Source organism: Anguilla rostrata, chromosome 1, assembly GCF_018555375.3.
Source record: "Anguilla rostrata isolate EN2019 chromosome 1, ASM1855537v3, whole genome shotgun sequence".
Classification (NCBI taxonomy): Eukaryota; Metazoa; Chordata; class Actinopteri; order Anguilliformes; family Anguillidae; genus Anguilla; species Anguilla rostrata.
In genome coordinates this window covers 69,770,456-69,791,298 of record NC_057933.1, presented here as the reverse complement: position 1 = coordinate 69,791,298, position 20,843 = coordinate 69,770,456, and the positions used below count along the sequence as shown (strand labels likewise).

Sequence of the window (20,843 nt, the reverse complement as noted above, 5' to 3'; positions counted from 1 at the left end):
TATAACACAACCAAAATTTGCACCTTTCACTGCTGATATCTCTGTACAGAGATTTCTTTGGTCTAGCCACATGAAGAGAATTAATCAGTTACACCTTGATCTGTTAAATTAGCTAAATGTTGTTTTTCGGTGGAATTCCCCTTTAATATCAATATTGATAACTCTTCTAATGGCTTTGCTCATTAATTTTTACATATTATAGATTCTTTTAATTTTGAACAGCATGGGTCTTGTCCAACTTGCAGCTGTGTTCACACCTTAGATTACTTTAGGTTTCACTCTGGACCCATCAGTCCTCAGTAATTACAGACCTATTTCTGAAGTGAAGGAAAAAAAGAAAGTTCAAGAAGATGCCTCCAAACTCATTGGATGGCACTTCATCCTACAGCAAGACAATGATCCCAAACATACTGCTTAAGCAACAAAGGAGTTTTTCGAAGCCAAAAACTAAAACTGGAAAATTCTTGACTGGCCAAGTCAGTCACCCGATCTGAATCCAACTGAACATGCGTTTCATCTGCTGAAGAGAACACTTAAGGCAACTAGCCCCCAAAACAAGCAGGAGCTGAAGATGGCTGCAGTACAGGCCTGGCAGAGCATCACCAGAGAAGATACTCAGCACCTGGTGATGTCTATGAGTCACAGACTTCAAGCAGTCATTACATGCAAAGGATATGCGACAAGGTACTAGACATGACTACTTTCATTGACATAACATTAATATGGGCCCAACCATTGTGGTGCCCTGAAATGGGGGATATGTATGAAAAGTTCTGTAGTTTCTGCATGGTGAAGCCAAAATGTACAAAAATACCCTTTAATAAAAGAGAATCTGCAGGTTAACCACATGTCAATTGTATGATTACCAAATTGATCAGATATGATAGAAATTAGTGGAGTACATGGCCAAATCAAGAAAAAAGTAAACTTTTTGTCCCAAAAATTATGGAGGTCACTGTATAGCATAGTGATTTTAAAACTCCTGCTGTTCAGCACACAGTAAGGCCTGCTGTTGTTCATTCACCAAACTGAAGTGTGTATGACACTGGCACCCTGTATGAATGGCTTGGTACCTTGATTTATCACCACTTTGATATGTGTTCAGCATATCTTATAAATGGCATCCATCAGGATAGTGAGTCATGGCTCTTTATTTGATTATTCCAGCTGGTTTTGATTCAGAACTGTCTACCAGCAAAAGCTTTCTGGAGACAGGACTTGAAATGTCCTCACACTCACCTGTTGTATGTATGCTTACCTTAGCGAAAGCATGCTGTCTTTTGTTGTATCCTGTATAAGTCGGTTCACACTACGTATGCTACCTGTCTGTGATTGATATTCATTGCACCTCATTAAAGACAGGGTAGATTCTGCTTTTATCACGTTAACAGTATGCACTGATATTGAACCATATTTGTAGCCCTGTGAGATAAACGGTGTGTGCTTCTGTACCTGTTATCTGGTAGAGCTCTGGAGGGCAAGCCTGAAGGCCCCTCCTCCCAGGAACATTTGGGTCCATCGGCAATGGAGCATGCTCCGCCCCTGGCCTTGGCCAGCCAATGGGAAAAGAGATCTGCCAGGCCGCCCAAGAAGAAGTTCCAGAGAGCTGGGCTCTACTCTGATGTCTACAAGACCGCAGAGTAAGTTTCGATAGACACACACGCCTACACAAACACACACACATACACAAAGCAAACGCACACACTTCTCTTTCTGTCTGACTGTGACACGCTGACACACTGGTAGTGCCGTTGATGCTCCCTTCAGCCCACAGATGCGCTGGCTGCGCTCTGTTCTGCTCTCTGCCTCGCAGTGCGCTGTCAGCGCTCTGGAGTAGTTTCCTTCGGATGAGCGATTAGTCTGAAGTCCTGACTCGCTGCGGCCGTTAGAGAGTCCGGGGCACTTTTCTGAGCCTCCTGGCCGTGCGCCTGCGAGACTGTCTCTGTAAATACGGCTGCGTGATCATCCCCTAACCGGGGCCGGCCGCGCAGCGACTCGTGTAAAATATTGTTTGTTGTTTCTCCGTCTGTCCCTCCCCCTCAGTCCTCGCAGCCAGCTCCTGCAGCTGAAGAAAGAGAGGCTGGAGTACACGCCCGGGGAGCACGAGTACGGCCTGTTTCCAGCGCCGATCCACGTCGGTGAGCGAGCCGGTCTCTCTCTCTCTCGCTCCCTCTCTCTCTCGCTCCCTCTCTCTCTCTCTCTCTCTCTCTCTCTCTCTCTCTCTCTCTCTCTCTCTCTCTCTCTCCCTTGCTCTCTTTCTGTCTGTCTCTCTCTCTCACTCTCTCTCTCTCTCTCGCTTGCTCTCTTTCTGTCTGTCTCTCTCACTCACTCTCTCGCTCTCTCTCTCTCGCTCTCTTTCTGTCTGCCTCTCCCTTTCTCTCTCTCACTTGCTCGCTCTCTCTCTCTCTCGCTTGCTCTCTCTGTCTTTTTCACTTTCTCTCTGTACATGCATGCGGCGAAGTTGGAAAGTTGTCTAGGCTAAGCCCACTGGATTTAGCCAGTTGTTGTGTCATTAGCCTACCATGCGCGGGATTCAGCGGGGACAGATAGATAGCTGGCTGGCAGGGCGTCCTTCTTCAGCGCCCCCTGGCTGCCTGTCAGGCACCTGCCTGCAAGCTTGCAGTTTCCTTCAGCGAGAGGCGCGGCTCTCCTCCGGTGCGTGCTAGCTGAGCTACGCTACGCTACGCGGTGTGTAATGTCCTGGAGGACCGCCTGTGCTGCAGCTGCTCCGGGGGTGGCAGAGTGCCGACGTGCGATTGCAGCGGCCCGCTCAGAATGGGGGGGTTGGGGGGGGGGGTGCGCATGCTTGCTTTAATTACAGGATGGATGATCAACTCCAGCGCTGCGGCTGGCGCTGAAACAAACGTCTGTGTCTTTGTGCGTGCGTGAGAATGGAATTCAAACAGGATGTGACCAGTTGAATGGAAATTAGTTTTTTTTTTTTTTTTGAGTGAATCAGTGTCCCCTGAGACTCCTGTGAGGGGTGGGGGGGCTCCGAGCCGAGCGCAGCTGTATAAAATAATAGTTTGCATACGGAGCTGGGTCCGCCTCGCCTGCTAATCTGCCTCCCTCTGCGTGTGTGTGTGTGTGTGTGTGTGTTGCACAGGGAAGTATCTGAGACAGAAGCGGATTGATTTCCAGCTCCCCTATGACATCCTGTGGCAGTGGAAGCACAATCAGGTACTTGTGACGATGACGCTGGCCTGAGTTTGTGTTATAGCGCAGAGTGGGGGCTGGGGCTCCTGGGGGAGGGGGGTAGGGGGCTTAGCTCAGGGGGGTTAGTGCCTCCCCCTCGCCCCTCACTGCATCTCTCTGTGTTTCAGCTCTATAAGAAGCCTGATGTCCCGCTCTACAAGAAAATCAGATCCAGTGAGTGCTTCTTTTTTAATTAACATCACATTACATTACAGGCATTTAGCAGACGTTCTTATCCAGGGCGACTTACAGAACAAAATTAAAGACTGTTATTACTCTCAGCACCTAAGAAACACTTTAATATAACAGCAGACAAAAGAGTACACTGGACCTTATCCCCTGATGTTCATTCGTAACTGCGGAGCTGATGATTGGTTTGGTCTTTACATTTTTATTAGGTGTACTAACTGTTCTGCTTCTTCAGTGTCTCTGTAGCCTCTTATTCCCTCCCCCCTCTCTCATGTTAGGATTGACCTCGGTTAGCCACCACTGTCTCAGCCCAAGCCGCTGCAGCTGCTCGATGACTGCCTCACAGTCTAAACAACACACCACACCACATTTACTCCTCTCCCACCCCACCTCACTACACCACCACACACACACACACCACCTTCCTCCTCACACACATACACACACACACACACCACACTACCATACACAGCCACCCCCTCACACCACACACACTGACCTCCTCACACCACTCGACACACCATCACACGCACTACACACACACACACACACACACTCACACACACACACACTCACACACACACTCACACACACCACACACACACTCACACACACACATCACACACACAACACACACACACACACACACACACACCACACACCACTCACACACCACACACACACTCCTCACACACACACACACACACACATTACCTCACTCACACCACACACACACCCACTCACCACATCACACCACACCACACACACACTACTCCCACACACACACACACACACACATTTACCTCCTCTCACACACGCACACACATTCACCTTCTCTCACACACACACACACACACCACACACACTACTCTACACACACACCCTACACACACACACACACATTTACCTCCTCTCACACACACACACACACACACACACACACAAAGGACTATGGTAAGGTTGCAAAGGGCAATCATCATGAGTTTGCCTCTGTCCCACTTTCATGGTCCTTGACCTTCCCATTTCCAGCTGTGCCCTGCTGCCTCCCTCCTGTCACACGGTTATTGCCTTGATTGGCTGCATCAGACAATAACCGGTACTGGTACTCACTTCACTCACTGTTTTTATTTCTTCATGCCACAGTTTTAATACCACTGATCAGCAGCCGTAGATACAGTAGCTTCTGTCACTGACTGAGGAACGAGGGCACAGTACCACGCTTTCACCACTAGGTGTGAAAACGGCAGCGTTGGCATGCCTGAGCGGGACAGGCTTGCTCTTCGGCAGAGCTGACGGTAAACCCCTCCCCCTCCGGGGGCTCCGCCCACAGGATGATCTTCGCGGAGTGCTCTCCCAACACCTGCCCGTGCGGGGAGAAGTGCGACAACCAGCACATCCAGCGGCACGAGTGGGTGCAGTGCCTGGAGCGCTTCCGCGCCGAGGGCAAGGGCTGGGGCATCCGCACCAAGGAGCCGCTCCGCTCCGGACAGTTCATCATCGAGTACCTGGGGGAGGTGGTGAGCGAGCAGGAGTTCAGGTGAGGACCGCACACGCACACATACACACAGCTACACACACACACATACACACACAGCTACACACACACACACACACACACAGCTACACACACACACACACACACACACAGCTGCACACACACGCACACACACACACACACAGCTACACGCACACACACACACACACACACACACAAGACCACCTCGACATCCCTGCTACTCACCTGATAGATCACTTTTGAGTACCGCTAGGTGGTCCCTTTAGTCCCAGAATGCATTGTTGAAGCAGTGGTGAGCTCTGTGGTGGCTCAGTGCGCTCATGCGCATGTGGACGGTGATCACCAGGGATTCCCGCCCTGTGAAACTCACCCACCAAGCTCTGAGCCTGAGCTTCTGAGGGACACTTACGGTTCTGAAACAGCTGTCACTGTCACACTGTCACTGTACCATGAACCTGGCTGCTAATCTCTGTCCACCTGGGGGCGGCATTCAAGGGGTACAGGGGAGTGGGCTCTCACAGGCTTATTTGACCGTGTGTGTGCGTATGTGTGTGTTTATGTGTGTGTATGTGCACGTGTGTGTGTGTGTGTTTATGTGTGTGTATGTGTGTGTGCGTATGTTTGTGTTTATGTGTGTGTGTGTGTGTGTGTGTGTGTGTCTGTGTGTGTGTGTGTGTGTATGTGGTGTGTGTGTGTGTGTGTGTTGTGTGTGTGTGTGTGTGTGTGTGTGTGTGTGTGTGTGTGTGTGTGTGTGTGTGTGTGTGTGTGTGTGTGTGTGTGTGCGTGTGTGTGTGTGTGTCTGTGTGTGTGTGTGTGTTGTGTGTGTGTGTGTGTGTGTGTGTGTGTGTGTGTGTGTGTTGTGTGTCCGTGTAGTGCCGTGTGTGTGTGTGTGTGTGTGTGTGTGTGTGTGTGTGTGTGTGGTGTGTGTATGTGTGTGTGTTGTGTGTGTGTGTGGTGTGTTGTGTGGTGTGTTGTGTGTGCGTGTTGTGTGTGTCGTGTATGGTGTGTTGTGCGTGTGTGTTGTGTGTGCGTGATGTGTGTCTGTGTGTATGTGTGTGTGTGTGTGCGTGTGTGTATGTGTGTGCGCGTGTATGTGTGTGTATGTGTGTATGTGTGCGTGTGTGTGTGTGTGTGCGCATGTCTGCAGGAACCGCATGATCGAGCAGTACCACACGCACAACGACCACTACTGCCTGAACCTGGACAGCGGCATGGTGATTGACAGCTACCGCATGGGCAACGAAGCGCGCTTCATCAACCACAGCTGCGACCCCAACTGCGAGATGCAGAAGTGGTGAGTGGGGGGAGGGGGAGGGGGCGAGGCCAGGGGGAGGGGGCGGAGCCTGCTTCATCAACCACAGCTGCGCGCCCAACCAGAAGTGGTGAGTTTGTCTGTGTTGCCAGTCAGATGAATCTGTGCTGCTACACTCAAATAGTCACCCACTCTCAGGGCAGAAGATCAGAAACTGACAATGAACTGACATTCAACTGTGTAAACTGCCAATATGCACCAGTGCAGTTGAGCTTCACTGGCTGACGCACATTCTCAGTCGGGGTGAACTGAGCGTGCTCGGTTTAATGGGACTGTGGATTTGCCCTGGCAGGTCGGTGAATGGGGTGTACCGGATCGGCCTGTTCGCCCTGAAGGACATGGACAGCGGCACGGAGCTCACCTACGACTACAACTTCCACTCCTTCAACACAGAGAAGCAGGTGAGACCAGCGCCCCCTCCAGCTCACAGAGACGCTCTCCTGCCTGTGTGATCAGTCGCTTCCCCAAACTGCAGCTGCAACTCACTCCCTCTCTCCTCCTCCCTTCTCCTCTCTCAACTCCCCCTCCCTCACTCCCTCTCTCCTCCTCCCATCTCCCTCACTCCCCTCCCACTCCCCCTCCCCTCTCTCCACTCCCCTCTCCTCCCTCTCCCATCTCCCTCTCCTCAACTCCCCCTCCCTCACTCCCTCTCTCCTCCTCCCATCTCCTCTCTCAACTCCCCTTCCCTCACTCCCTTTCTCCTCAACCCATCTCCACTTTCACTTCCCCTATCTCTCATCCCCCTCTCCCTTCTGTTCTCCCTCCCTCCCTCTCTTCTCCTTCCATCTCCGCTCTCAACTCCCCCTCCGTCTCTCCCTCCCTCCCTCCTCCTCCCATCTTCACACTCAACTCCCTTATCTCTCATCCCCCTCTCCTTTTTGCTCTCCCTTCCCTCTCTCTCCTCCCATTTCCACTCTCAATTCCCCTGTCTCTCATCCACCTTCCCTCCCTCTTCCTCCCTCCCTTCTCTTTCCATCTCTGCTCTCAAATCCCTCTATCTCTCATCCCCCGTTCCCTCCCTCCCTCCCTCCCTCCCTCTCTCCGCGCAGCAAGTGTGTAAGTGCGGCTCGGAGAGCTGCCGCGGAATCATCGGGGGGAAGAGCCAGCGGGTCAACGGGCTGCCTGGGAAGGGGGGCGGAGCCGGGGGCGGGGCTCGCCGGCCGGGCAGACTCAAGGAGAAGCGCAAGTCCAAGCACCAGCTGAAGAAACGGGTAATGGTCACATGATCAGGCCCGGCCCTGCACTGCTGAGCGTTTACGGTTCGCCAGGGTGGGGAGGGCCCAGTGCTGGGCCTCGTTACGAACCCCCCAGACTGGCGCGCTGGCAGCGGGGGCACATTAAAAACTGATTAAGTTCTACAGTAGATACACAGTGCTGTGTGTGGGGGCTTCTTTCATTGTTTAACTTCATTTTCTCTCTGCACCTGTGTCTTCAACAGTAAACTGTGAACTGTTAAGGCTTATTAAATCAGTAACCAAGAGAACTGTAATGATGAAGCTGCATTAGTAAATGCTCTTGTGGTTTGCTTTGAGTCTCATCAGTAAAATCTAAAATAAAGTAAGTATGGATGTTGGCTGATACCAGCTGAAGCCTGCCTGTGCTTTCTCTGACAGGAGGAAGAGTCGAGTGACAGCGGGAAGTTCTGCCCCCACCTGCACATGAAGCCCATGTCTAACAGAGAGAGGTAGAGTGAGGGCCTGTTTGGGGGGGGGGCTGGGGGTAGGGGGGTGGGCAGTAGGAGGGCGGGGAATGACGCTCCCTTTCTCCCTCTCTCTCCCTTCCTCTCTCCCTATCTCTCTCCCTGCCTTCCTCTCTCTACCTCTCCCTGCCTACCTCTCTCTCCTCTCTCAGGAACTTTGTGCTGAAGCACAGCGTCTTCCTGGTGAGGAACTGGGAGAAGATGAGGGAGAAGCAGGAGCAGCTGAAGAGGGATGGAGAGAGGGAGCGAGAGAGAGAGCGGGAGAGGGAGGGCAGCAGCCTCTCTCTCTACAGCCGCTGGGGCGGAGTCATCCGAGACGACGGCAACATCAAATCAGGTTTGTGTGTGTGTGTGTGTGTGTGTGTGTGTGTGTGTGTGTGTGCAGGCGTGTGTGTGTGTGTGTGTGTACATGCGTGTGTGTGCACGTGTGCGTGTGTGTGTGGATATATGTGCATGTTCGTGTGTGTGTGTGTGTGTGCATGCGTGTGTGTGAGTGTGTGTGCATGTGCTTGTGCATGCGTGTGTGTGCACGTATGCGTGTGTGTGTGGATATATGTGCATGTTCATGTGTGTGTGTGTGTGTGTGTGTGCGCGTGTGTGTGAGTGTGTGTGTGTGTGAGTGTGTGTGTGTGTGCGTGTGTGTGCATGTTCATGTGTGTGTCTGTGTGTGCTTACATGAGGAGGTTTGTCTGTGAGCTGATGTCCGTTGCGTGCTGCAGACGTGTTCCTGACGCAGTTCTCAGCGCTGCAGACGTCGCGCTCGGTGCGCACGCGCAGACTGGCCGCCGCCGAGGAGAACATGGAGGTCACGCGCACCGCCCGCCTCGCCCACATCTTCAAGGAGATCTGCGACATGATCATCAGCTACAAAGGTCTGTGTGCGGGGCTACTCAACCCAACGAGTCTGTGTGCTGTCCTACTCAACCCAATGGGTCTGTGTGCTGTCCTACTCAACCCCACAAGTCTGTGTGCTGTCCTACTCAACCCAATGAGTTTGTGTGCTGTCCTACTCAACCCAATGAGTCTGTGTGCTGTCCTACTCAACCCAATGAGTCTGTGTGCTGTCCTACTCAACCCCATGAGTCTGTGTGCTGGGCTACTCAACCCCATGAGTCTGTGTGCTGTCCTACTCAACCCCATGAGTCTGTGTGCTGTGCTACTCAACCCCATGAGTCTGTGTGCTGGGCTACTCAACCCCATGAGTCTGTGTGCTGTCCTACTCAACCCCATGAGTCTGTGTGCTGGGCTACTCAACCCAACGAGTCTGTGTGCTGTCCTACTCAACCCCATGAGTCTGTGTGCTGTCCTACTCAACCCAACGAGTCTGTGTGCTGTCCTACTCAACCCCATGAGTCTGTGTGCTGGGCTACTCAACCCAACGAGTCTGTGTGCTGTCCTGCTCAACCCAACGAGTCTGTGTGCTGTCCTACTCAACCCAATGAGTCTGTGTGCTGTCCTACTCAACCCCATGAGTCTGTGTGCTGTCCTACTCAACCCCATGAGTCTGTGTGCTGTCTTACTCAACCCCATGAGTCTGTGTGCTGTCCTACTAAACCCAATGAGTCTGTGTGCTGTCCTACTCAAACCCATGAGTCTGTGTGCTGTCTTACTCAACCCATAACGAGTCTGTGTGCTGTCCTACTCAACCCCATGTGTTTGACTGTCTTATTCAACCACTTGAGTCTGTTCAGTTCTGTAATAGTCTATCCATGTGATTAACCTGTCCTCCACACCTCTCTCTCTCTCTCTCTCTCTCTCTCTCTCTCTCCAGACTCAGCCAGTCAGACCCTCGCTGCCCCCCTCCTCACTCTGCCCTCCAGGAAGCGGTGAGTCACGGGGGGTGTGTCAATATGTTGGGCATTAGGCCTGGTGCGTGTGTTGGGCATTAGGCCTGGTGCGTGTGTGAGGCATTAGGCCTGGTGTGTGTGCTGTGTGCTGCAGTACGGGAGTGTGAGTTGGGTCCCTGTCTGTGGAGCTGCTGTCGCCGGCCTGCCTCACACAGCGCTGCTCTGAGCTCCTCCTCAGCGCGCGGATCTGCCTCCTGAGAGTAAAGAGCAGCCCATCGATCCCCGCCGCCCTTCCCTCCCGTCCCGTCCCCTCCCCTTCCCTCCCGTCCCGCCCCGCCCGCGCCGTAAACAAACGGGGCGCTTCACGCTCGCGTTCGGGAGACGGTGGAGGGGAATCCCTCATGAACGCTCGGCGGAGGGGAAAGGGCCGCTCGCGCCGCGGCGTCGCTCGCTCATCACGGTCGCGGCGCGTTTCGCCGGGGTGAGCGCGGCTCGGGGGCCTGAGGCCGGCAGTGCACTCCGCCGGCACCCCCTGCTGGCCGATCATGAGACCTACCTGTCAGAACTGTGAGGTTTTATTTATTTGAATGTCACTACGTGAGGCACAATGGCAGTGCTGCGTAAAAGCTTTTAAGGGGATTTTACCCCTTCTGTGGTTCCTTTTCCACTGTATGTGATTCATCTGAATATGATGGATCAATGCAGCAATCAGTCAACCCATCCACCTGTCACCTGGGACCCATTACCCAAGGCTGCTACTCAGACCGAAAAACATTGAATAGGGATTAGTCATGAACAGACACATAACCAAAAATAATATCCAGTTTGAACGGTGAGCGAGTAGAGATACACTCAGCAGAAGGCAGGAGTAGCTGCACACAGAGGCAGTCGGTTTGAATGATGAGTGTGTGTCTGAGTCATTGTGTGACTCTAGGTGTGTGTCTGAGTCATTGTGTGACTCTCGGTGTGAGTCTGAGTCATTGTGTGTCACCCTGTGTGTGTCTGAGTCATTGTGTGACTCTCGGTGTGAGTCTGAGTCATTGTGTGTCACCCTGTGTGTGTCTGAGTCATTGTGTGACTCTAGGTGTGTGTCTGAGTCATTGTGTGACTCTCAGTGTGTGTCTGAGTCATTGTGTGACTCTCAGTGTGTGTCTGAGTCATTGTGTGACTCTCAGTGTGTGTCTGAGTCATTGTGTGACTCTCGGTGTGAGTCGGTGTTTGGCTCTGTGTCCCTCAGGAACACGCAGTACTACGAGAAGGTGTCCGACCCGCTGGACCTGAGCACCATCGAGAAGCAGATCCTGACCGGGCACTACAAGACCGTGGAGGCCTTCGACACCGACATGCTCAAAGTGTTCCGCAACGCGGAGGTGGGTCTGTGTGGGGCTCACGCCCATGTGCTGACAAGTCAGCGCTTCTGGTTATAAGCAAGAGGTCAATGGGTTCTATTGGTGTGCTTTTTTGTTTAAGTGTTCGTGACTCTTGTAATCTAAGGGAAGAATTGTCAGTGTAGTTGCCCAGGTGTGAGGAACTCTGTGGTGTCCCATGGAGATGGTCTTCTGTATCCACATACGTTACTCTGTATCTGCACATATGGAGCTCTGAATGTAGGCCATGCACTCTCAAAACAGACATAACTTGTAATTTTTTTAACACACCTCCATGTTAAGTTAAGGACAACACATTACTGCTTTCAACACAGGCTGTGTTAAAAAGCCTCCCTTTGTAACACGCAGATTGTATATTAATTGTAACACGGAAGTAGTACCTGTGACTCAAAACGTGTTGAAAGTGACACAGAATTAGTGCCGCAGAAAGTCTGTTGGATGTTCACACGTCCTGTGTGGGAGTGTGTCATTTCCCACCGCGTGTGACCATGTGACCCGAGCCCCGGACGCGCCCTTCTGAGCGTGCCCCTCACCCCTGCCTGCCCCCCCTCCCCCCCTGCAGAAGTACTACGGGCGCAAGTCGCCAGTGGGGCGGGACGTGTGCCGCCTGCGCAAGGCGTACTACGGGGCGCGGCACGAGGCCGCCGTGCAGATCGACGAGATCATGGGCGAGACGGCCAGCGAGGCCGACAGCTCCGACTCGCTGGAGCGCGACCACGCCCAGCAGCACCCGCACCACGACAAGGACGACGACGTCATCCGCTGCATCTGCGGCATGTACAAGGACGAGGGCCTGATGATCCAGTGCGAGAAGTGCATGGTGAGCGGGAGGGAGAGAGAGGGGAAGGAGGGAGGGAGAGGGGAGGGAGGGAGGGAGAGAGGGGGGAGGGTGGGAGGGAGGGAGGGAAGGGGAAGGAGGGAGAGGGGAGGGAGAGAGAGAGAGGAGGAGGAGGGAGGAGGGAGGGGAGGGAGGGAGGAGGGAGGAGGGAGAGGGAGGGAGGGAGGGGAGGGGAGGGAGGGAGGGAGGAGAGGGAGAGGGGAGGGAGGAGGGGGGAGGGAGAGGGGGGAGGGAGGAGGAGGGGAGGAGGAGAGGGAGGGAGGGAGGGGGAGAGAGAGGGGAGGGAGGGGGAGAGAGAGAGGGGGAGGGAGAGAGAGAGGGGAGGAAGAGAGAGGAGAGAAGAGAGACCAGGCTAGGAGAGATAAAGGGATAAACCAGCAGGATGGAGAGAGAGTGATATTAATTTGTGGTGCTGGTTAATGCTCAATGGTGGCATGTTTATGTATAGATGTTAGATCTGTTAGTGTAGTCCCTATACTATTCAGTGTTTAACTTCTACCCTCTGCCTACTGCCTAACCTCCATTAACTCAAAAAACACCCAACGTAACAGGAATGCCCCAGTGTGTGAGTTAGGACAGGAGTGCACTGTTTGAGTTAGGACAGGAGTGCACTGTGTGAATTAGGACAGGAGTGCACTGTGTGAGTTAGGACAGGAGTGCACTGTGTGAGTTAGGCCAGGGGTGCACTGTGTGAGTTAGGACAGGAGTGCACTGTGTGAGTTAGGACAGGAGTGCACTGTGTGAGTTAGGACAGGAGTGCACTGTGTGAGTTAGGACAGCAGGGTGTGGTCTGTTGGTGACGGTCCCCCTCCCCCGCAGGTGTGGCAGCACTGTGACTGCATGCGGCTGAAGGCTGATGTGGAGCACTACCTGTGTGAGCAGTGTGACCCGCGGCCGGTGGACAGGGTGAGTCTGCCCCACTCTGCCCCCACGCCCGCGCCCCACCTATACCCCACCTATGTGTGAGCATGCGCTTGTGTGTGTGTGTGTGTAACTGTGTGTGTGTGTGTGTGTGTGTGTTTGCCCTCAGGAGGTCCCCATGCTGCCCCAGCCCAGCTACGCCTCGTCCGGCTCCATCTACTACATCTGCCTGCTGCGGGACGACCTGCTGCTGCACCAGGGTAAGCAGCGCCCCCCCTTCCAGGGCCTGTACCCCCAAGGGAGCTGCTCTTACACAGCCGGGGTCCTACAGGTCAAAGGTCACACGCATTACAATGCACAAAACCAGAGGAGTGTGGGGAATTTCATTCTGTGCTCATCTGTGTGAGTGTTAGCTGTGTTGGTGACTGTGCTCATCTGCGTGAGTGTTAGCTGTGTTGGTGACTGCTCATCTGCGTGAGTGTTAGCTGTGTTGGTGACTGTGCTCATCTGTGTGAGTGTTAGCTGTGTTGGTGACTGTGCTCATCTGTGTGAGTGTTAGCTGTGTTGGTGACTGCTCATCTGTGTGAGTGTTAGCTGTGTTGGTGACTGTGCTTATCTGTGTGAGTGTTAGCTGTGTTGGTGACTGTGCTCATCTGTGTGAGTGTTAGCTGTGTTGGTGACTGTGCTCATCTGTGTGAGTGTTAGCTGTGTTGGTGACTGTGCTCATCTGTGTGAGTGTTAGCTGTGTTGGTGACTGTGCTCATCTGTGTGAGTGTTAGCTGTGTTGGTGACTGTGCTCATCTGTGTGAGTGTTAGCTGTGTTGGTGACTGTGCTCATCTGTGTGAGTGTTAGCTGTGTTGGTGATTGTGCTCATCTGTGTGAGTGTTAGCTGTGTTGGTGACTGTGCTCATCTGTGTGAGTGTTAGCTGTGTTGGTGACTGTGCTCATCTGTGTGAGTGTTAGCTGTGTTGGTGACTGTGCTCATCTGTGTGAGTGTTAGCTGTGTTGGTGACTGTGCTCATCTGTGTGAGTGTTAGCTGTGTTGGTGACTGTGCTCATCTGTGTGAGTGTTAGCTGTGTTGGTGACTGTGCTCATCTGTGTGAGTGTTAGCTGTGTTGGTGACTGTGCTCATCTGTGTGAGTGTTAGCTGTGTTGGTGACTGTGCTCATCTGTGTGCAGGTGACTGCGTGTACCTGATGAGGGACAGCCGGCGGACCCCAGACGGGCAGCCGGTCAGGCAGTCGTACCGCCTCCTGTCCCACGTCAACCGAGACAAACTGGACATCTTCCGCATCGAGAAGCTCTGGAAGAGCGACAAGTGAGGGCGAGGAGGGAGGGACTTTGGAGATGCACTGGGGGTTGTTTTTAGCTTTCAGTCCATGAATTTTGACTGCCAAGTGACTTTGGCAGTTGTGCTCCTGTTGAAAAGCTAGGTGCACCTGAGCTCCTTCTGAATCTGTCATTCTGTCCCCGCCCCCCGTCTCCCCGCACTGTCCCGCTGCAGGGGTGAGCGCTTTGCTTTCGGGCACCACTACTTCCGGCCCCACGAGACCCACCATTCCCCCTCGCGGAGGTTCTACCACAACGAGCTCTTCCGCGTGCCGCTCTACGAGATCATCCCGCTGGAGGCCGTGGTGGGAATGTGCTGCGTCCTCGACCTCTACACCTATTGCAAGGGTGAGACTTTATACACCGTCCCTAACCCTCAACCAACTCTCATACGCAACCTCTACACCTACTGCAAGGGTGAGACTTTATACACCGTCCCTAACCCTCAACCAACTCTCATACTCAACCTCTACACCTACTGCAAGGGTGAGACTTTATACACCGTCCCTAACCCTCAACCAACTCTCATACACAACCTCTACACCTACTGCAAGGGCGAGACTTTATACACCGTCCCTAACCCTCAACCAACTCTCATACTCCACCTCTACACCTACTGCAAGGGTGAGACTTTATACACTGTCCCTAACCCTCAACCAACTCTCATACTCCACCTCTACACCTACTGCAAGGGTGAGACTTTATACATTGTCCCTAACCCTCAACCAACTCTCATACTCAACCTCTACACCTACTGCAAGGGTGAGACTTTATACACTGTCCCTAACCCTCACCCAACTCATACTCAACCACTTCATCCTACTGTAAGGGTCAGACTTTATACACTGTCCCTAACCCTCGCCAACTCTCATACTCAACCTCTACACATACTGCAAGGGTGAGACTTTATACACTGTCCCTAACCCTCGCCAACTCTCATACTCAACCTCTACACCTACTGCAAGGGTGAGACTTTATACACCGTCCCTAACCCTCAACCAACTCTCATACTCAACCTCTACACCTACTGCAAGGGTGAGACTTTATACACCGTCCCTAACCCTCAACCAACTCTCATACTCAACCTCTACACCTACTGCAAGGGTGAGACTTTATACACCGTCCCTAACCCTCAACCAACTCTCATACTCAACCTCTACACCTACTGCAAGGGTGAGACTTTATACACTGTCCCTAACCCTCGCCAATTCTCATACTCGACCTCTACACCTACTGCAAGGGTGAGACTTTATACACTGTCCCTAACCCTCGCCAACTCTCATTCTCAACCTCTACACCTACTGCAAGGGTGAGATTTTATACACTGTCCCTAACCCTCGCCAACTCTCATACTCAACTTCTACACCTACTGCAAGGGTGAGACTTTATACACTGTCCCTAACCCTCAACCAACTCTCATACTCGACCTCTACACCTACTGCAAGGGTGAGACTTTATACACCGTCCCTAACCCTCAACCAACTCATACTCAACCTCTACACCTACTGCAAGGGTGAGACTTTATACACTGTCCCTAACCCTCAACCAACTCTCATACTCGACCTCTACACCTACTGCAAGGGTGAGACTTTATACACTGTCCCTAACCCTCGCCAACTCTCATACTCAACCTCTACACCTACTGCAAGGGTGAGACTTTATACACTCGTCCTCTAATTCTATACCTCAGTGTGCCTCTATTCTCATAGAGCGTGGCTCTCCTTTTTATACTTGGGAATGTCTTTATTTTGTGCTTTGTTTTTGATGTCTTTTTAAAATCTATTTTCTTGGAAACAGCTTATTATAAGTGTTTTATTGTCACTATGGTCACCTGTGCACAAGAGGTGACTGACGCACGAGGCCCCTCCCTCCCCGCAGGCCGGCCCAAGGGTGTGAAGGAGCAGGACGTGTACATCTGCGACTACCGCCTGGACAAGTCCGCGCACCTCTTCTACAAGATCCACCGCAACCGCTACCCCGTCTGCACCAAGCCCTTCGCCTTCAACCACTTCCCCAAGAGGCTGGCCCCCAAGAGGGACTTCTCTGTAAGGCTGGGGAGTGTGCGTGCGTGTGTGTGTGTGTGTGTGTGAGTGCATGTGTGTGTGTGCGTGCGTGTGTGCGTGCATGTGTGCGTGCGTGCGTGCGTGTGTGTGTGCGTGTGTGTGTGTGGTGGTGTGTGAGTGTGCGTGTGTGGTGAGTGTGTGTGTGTGTGCGTGTGTGTGTGTGTGTTGTGTGTGTGTGAGTGTGTGTGTGTGTGTGTGTGTGCGCGTGAGTGCGTGTGCGGTGTGCGTGTGTGTGTGTGTGCGTGTGTGTGTGCGTGTGAGTGCGTGTGTGCGTGTGAGTGCGTGTGTGTGTGAGTGCATGTGACTGTGTGTGCGTGCGTGTGTGTGTGTGTGTGCGTGTGTGTGCGTGTGTGTGAGTGCGTGCGTGCGTGCGTGTGTGTGTGTGCGTTTGTGTGTGTGTGAATGCAGTGTACTGCACTGATCTGAAGAACTTTATTAGGAAGAGAGGTATTTATGATGGGCATCATGCTCTGAATACACTCATTTAGCACCTTATTTCTGTTTCATTTCTTTATGATTGCCACTGTACGAGGTGACATACTTTTATTACCTCTGATGTATGTCTTGGTCCTTTATGCACCATAATGGAATGGAATGTAATGTGTGTTGAATTGGGAATTATGTTGTTTGTGTTTCTTGCAGCAGGAAAGGAGGTGAGTAGCATTATCTCTGTGACTCTGCGCTCAGTGGTAAATTTGGGAGCTAACCGCGGTTGCGCTTGCTCCCCCAGCCTCACTACGTCCCGGACAACTACAAGAGGAACGGGGGGCGCTCCTCCTGGAAGAGCGAGCGGCCCAAGATGGTGTGCAAGGACGGGCTGGGCGGGGGGACGTGCGAGGACGACTCCTCCCCCGGCGACCCCCGCCTCTGCGACGGGGCGGGGGCGTCCCAGCTGGACAGCGAGGAGGGGGGCGGGGAGGCGGACATGGACATCGTCCCGGGAGAGCCCCCGCCCCTCCTGCCCCAGCCTCCCGTCCCGCCACAGACCCCCACGGACCGGGGGGCCGAGGACGAGGAGGAGGGCGAGCCGGAGCGGGCCGAGGGCCTGGAGGTCCCCTCCTCCTCCTCCTCTTCCTCCTCCTCTCATCACTCGGAGCTGGGGAGGAGGGAGGCGCAGAGGGACAGGCTGAACAAGATCCTCCTCAACCTGCTGCAGCAAGCTCCCAGCAAGAACGGTGAGACCAGCAGGGGGAGCTAGAGAGGCGCAGAATCAGGGAAAGGGGCGGGGTTTGAGGGCAGGAGGAGGGGGATTGGGGCCCTCTACACCAAGGGCTGCCCAGCCCTGTTCCTGGAGATCTACTCTACTAATTAGCAGCTTGTCAAGAGCTGTTGAGTGAGGTGTGCTTTGTTAGGGTTGGAGTGAAAACCTGCAGGACGGTAGACCGCCAGGAGCAGAGTTGGGCAGCCCTGCCCTTCATGCAGAGGGAAAGGGGTGCAATGTGCCCAGAGGATTGTGAGGACAATTGCGGCCTTTAGATCACTCTGGAGTTAATGCTGCTGTGTCTTAACTGTCTTTCAGTCATCGATGTGACGTACCTGTTGGAGGAGGGATCTGGGCGGAGACTGCGCAGACGGACGCTGGGATTGGGTGACTTTGTTGGCAGGAAGTGATGTCACCAGCCTCACCTCGTGATCCACTCGTCCTTCGCCCTCCTTCTCGAGGGGTGCCAGAGAGGCGGAGAAACGAAGTAAGAGAACATATGCAAGAGACAGAGGGAGCGAGAGAGAGAGAGAGAGAGAGAGAGAGACAGCGTGGGGCACGCCCTTCTCTCCTCCTCTCCACGCATCTTTCCTTCCCTCCCGTCTCTTTCTCTGAAGGAGACCAGTGACAGACAGAGGGACAGTGCGCATGGTGAGCGGACAGACAGACAGACACACACACACAGTGCGTGAATAGTGGAATAGAGGAGGCCGTGTGTCATTAAAGAAAAAAACATTTGAGACGAACGTGTCCCCCTGCTGGAACGAGCAACACTACACACACTGAAGTGGACACACTAAAAGAGGGCGGGAATCGGAACTCGGGAGCGAGAGGACGACCTGCCTGAGGACGGCGCGACACACCCTGGACGGACAGACGGACAGACGCTTGATTGACAGTGTGGGAGAGACGCTGGTATCGGGCGCGCTCTGTTGAGAAAAGAGAGAATGAACTTTGGTAGCCTTTCGTGCTTTACTGTTATACATGTCATTTGTGTTTCCTGAAATATAGTAAAGCTTGAGAAGAGACACACACACACACTTATATACATAAACACACACACACACACTTATATACATAAACACACATACACATACTTGTACATACGTACATACTTATACATACACATAATTACATACTTAAACGTACATACTTACTTGCACATACTTACACAGATACACACATACACAAAAGACTAGAAGGGAAGGCAGTTTTTTGGTTCATTGATGCAGCGGTTGTTTTATTTGCCGTTCGGTCAGCCTAAGCTCAGAACGGTGGCACAGAGTAGCTCTTTGGAGGCCTGAGCCGGAGCGTGCTCTGCTGAGCTCCCCCACCTGGAGACAGTCGGAACTGCGGCTCCGCTTCCTTAAAAGGGGTGATGGGGTGGGGGGAACGGTTAAGCTCTGGGTCTCCAGTGTGGAGGGCTCTCGTGAACAGGCAGAACACGGGGCGCGTGCTTCTGCCGGGTCGCTAACCCGTTAACGCCATTGTGAGAAATGGTGAAATGCACTTCGTCTGTCTCTCTCATCACCACACGGTGTGAGTGGACGGGGAGGGAAGGAGGTGGTGGGGGCTTTTGAGGTCTGGTTTAGATTGTCGTTCGTTTGTGAGTCTCGTCGCCCCGACGGGAATGTTTCAGAAAACTGTGATGAGATTTTAGACGGATGTGTCCCCGGACGGGACGTAGCGACGGGCTGACTGAGCGGAGCCGTCCCGCGGAGACGGGCCCACAGACTGAGAAACTGACAAAATGAAGAGAAGGAGCAGTAAAGTGCCAAGCTGTACATAGACTGGAATGAAGTGAGCTTAGTCTCGAAAAGCAATATCTCAAATATGGAATTTGTTTCTATTGTATTGTACAGGACCCCACCTATGGAGCCCTACATGTATTAAAAACTATTATTATTATTATTATTATTTCTTCCCTTATTATCGTCGTGTTTTAAGCTGGGAAAGCACGTTTTTATGAAATGCAACAAGCACTATTAGCAGTGATTGAGGTGCGGGAATTGAAATTGCGTTGCATATCTATGAATTGTATCGAGATGAGGAGGCACAGGACAGCTCAGCGACACAGACAAAGCAGATATTGTAATTATTACTAATTATTAGCAGGACAGAAAAAACGGTTCTCTATTTTGCTGCAAAGTGTTGAACACTAAAAAAACAGACCAACGTAAAAATTTAATATTTTCAAAGGTGACAGAAAAACGAAATAAAATCCTGTCAACTTAATATAGTTCCTGGTAAAGATTGTTTTTTGTTTCATGTGTTCTTTTTTAAAAAAAAAAACAGAATCCAGTTTTGTGAAAACGGTTATAAACGCGGCTCTTTTTTTGTGTGTGTGAGTGTGTGTTTTGTGATTCTTCTTTTTTTTTTTCATTTAAACATTTTTTTGTTTTGATTTTAAAAATGTTTTTTTTTTTTTTTTTTTTTTTTTGTTAGACAATCGCAAAATGTTGGCTATTGTAAATGGACTTCCGGGCAGACATTGAGTTGTGGTTGTTCTGTTTGTCCAATTCTCTTCCTCTCCGGTTCAAAGTTTGTAATTATGATTCTAAAGTCACAACGATGCTGTTTTGTTTTTAATTTTGTTTTATATGTTTATTAGTTTTTATTTTATTTTATAAAAAGCACTACATTATTGCAAATAGATGATGATTATCATGATTATTATCATTGCAAATATGATTATGGTTATTAGGATTATTTATCTAGTTTGCATGAAAGCAATGTGTCTGAGTTTTTGCTACACAAATGCTGCTAATAATTTACTTTTAGGAAAAATAAAAACAAAAAAAAATAATTTATCGCCCAAAAAATGTGGTTTTGAATTTTGATCTTTGTAAAAAATGAATAAAATACTGATTTAAAAACAAGAGTTACTCCAGATTTTACATTTGATGTAATGTGTAACATTGCTTATCATTTTCCTTACTAATATTATTATAGAACTGAAACATCAGTAAATGCATAATTCTACTTCTCTCTATGGAAACCGTGTAAAATATTAAACAGATTTTTTTCAAAGAAACATCTTTTGTGTTGTTCAATGATATTCATTCGTACCGAGAGCATTTAATGTTAGGGCATATTTTGAATGCATACAGAAACAAAAGTGTCAGTCTTAGTATATAAAACAATGTACTGTTTTCCACACACATGGTAATATTCAGGGTCTTCCCTGTCCATTGTACCAAAGTGGTGTCCACTAAAGATACAGCATTTCTGATTATGGAGAAAATGCAAGTAATCTAAGATTCAAATATTCATCTATCAGCTATCTAATCTACTTTGCTTATGAATAAAAAAAATAATTTATATCCCCTCTCATCAGTATTCTTGAAGAAGCTGCAATGAATTATGCATAGAATAATTTGCTTTAATTCTGCTTTAAAATGTTAAGTGAATGTAGACCTCTTTAGCGAATCCTTATTTATATGTACCACTGTCATGGAAGTTG

General features: G+C 51.3%; 1 protein-coding gene across 1 annotated transcript in view; it reads left to right on the top strand.

The window, feature by feature from the left end:
- The window catches only part of LOC135233135 (histone-lysine N-methyltransferase ASH1L-like), a 36,685-nt gene extending 16,271 nt beyond the window's left edge, over positions 1-20,414 (top strand). Inside the window, 22 exon segments of the mRNA XM_064296362.1 lie at positions 1,467-1,640; positions 2,044-2,138; positions 3,107-3,180; positions 3,324-3,373; positions 3,517-3,539; positions 4,648-4,921; positions 6,048-6,194; positions 6,505-6,613; positions 7,262-7,423; positions 7,826-7,896; positions 8,064-8,248; positions 8,631-8,783; positions 9,683-9,737; positions 10,936-11,068; positions 11,649-11,906; positions 12,744-12,830; positions 12,955-13,045; positions 13,967-14,105; positions 14,292-14,464; positions 15,995-16,161; positions 16,910-17,354; positions 17,699-20,414. Coding sequence (XP_064152432.1) covers positions 1,467-1,640; positions 2,044-2,138; positions 3,107-3,180; positions 3,324-3,373; positions 3,517-3,539; positions 4,648-4,921; positions 6,048-6,194; positions 6,505-6,613; positions 7,262-7,423; positions 7,826-7,896; positions 8,064-8,248; positions 8,631-8,783; positions 9,683-9,737; positions 10,936-11,068; positions 11,649-11,906; positions 12,744-12,830; positions 12,955-13,045; positions 13,967-14,105; positions 14,292-14,464; positions 15,995-16,161; positions 16,910-17,354; positions 17,699-17,790 — 3,157 coding nt within the window. The 3' untranslated portion in view covers positions 17,791-20,414.
- Positions 20,415-20,843: the final 429 nt, after the last annotated feature.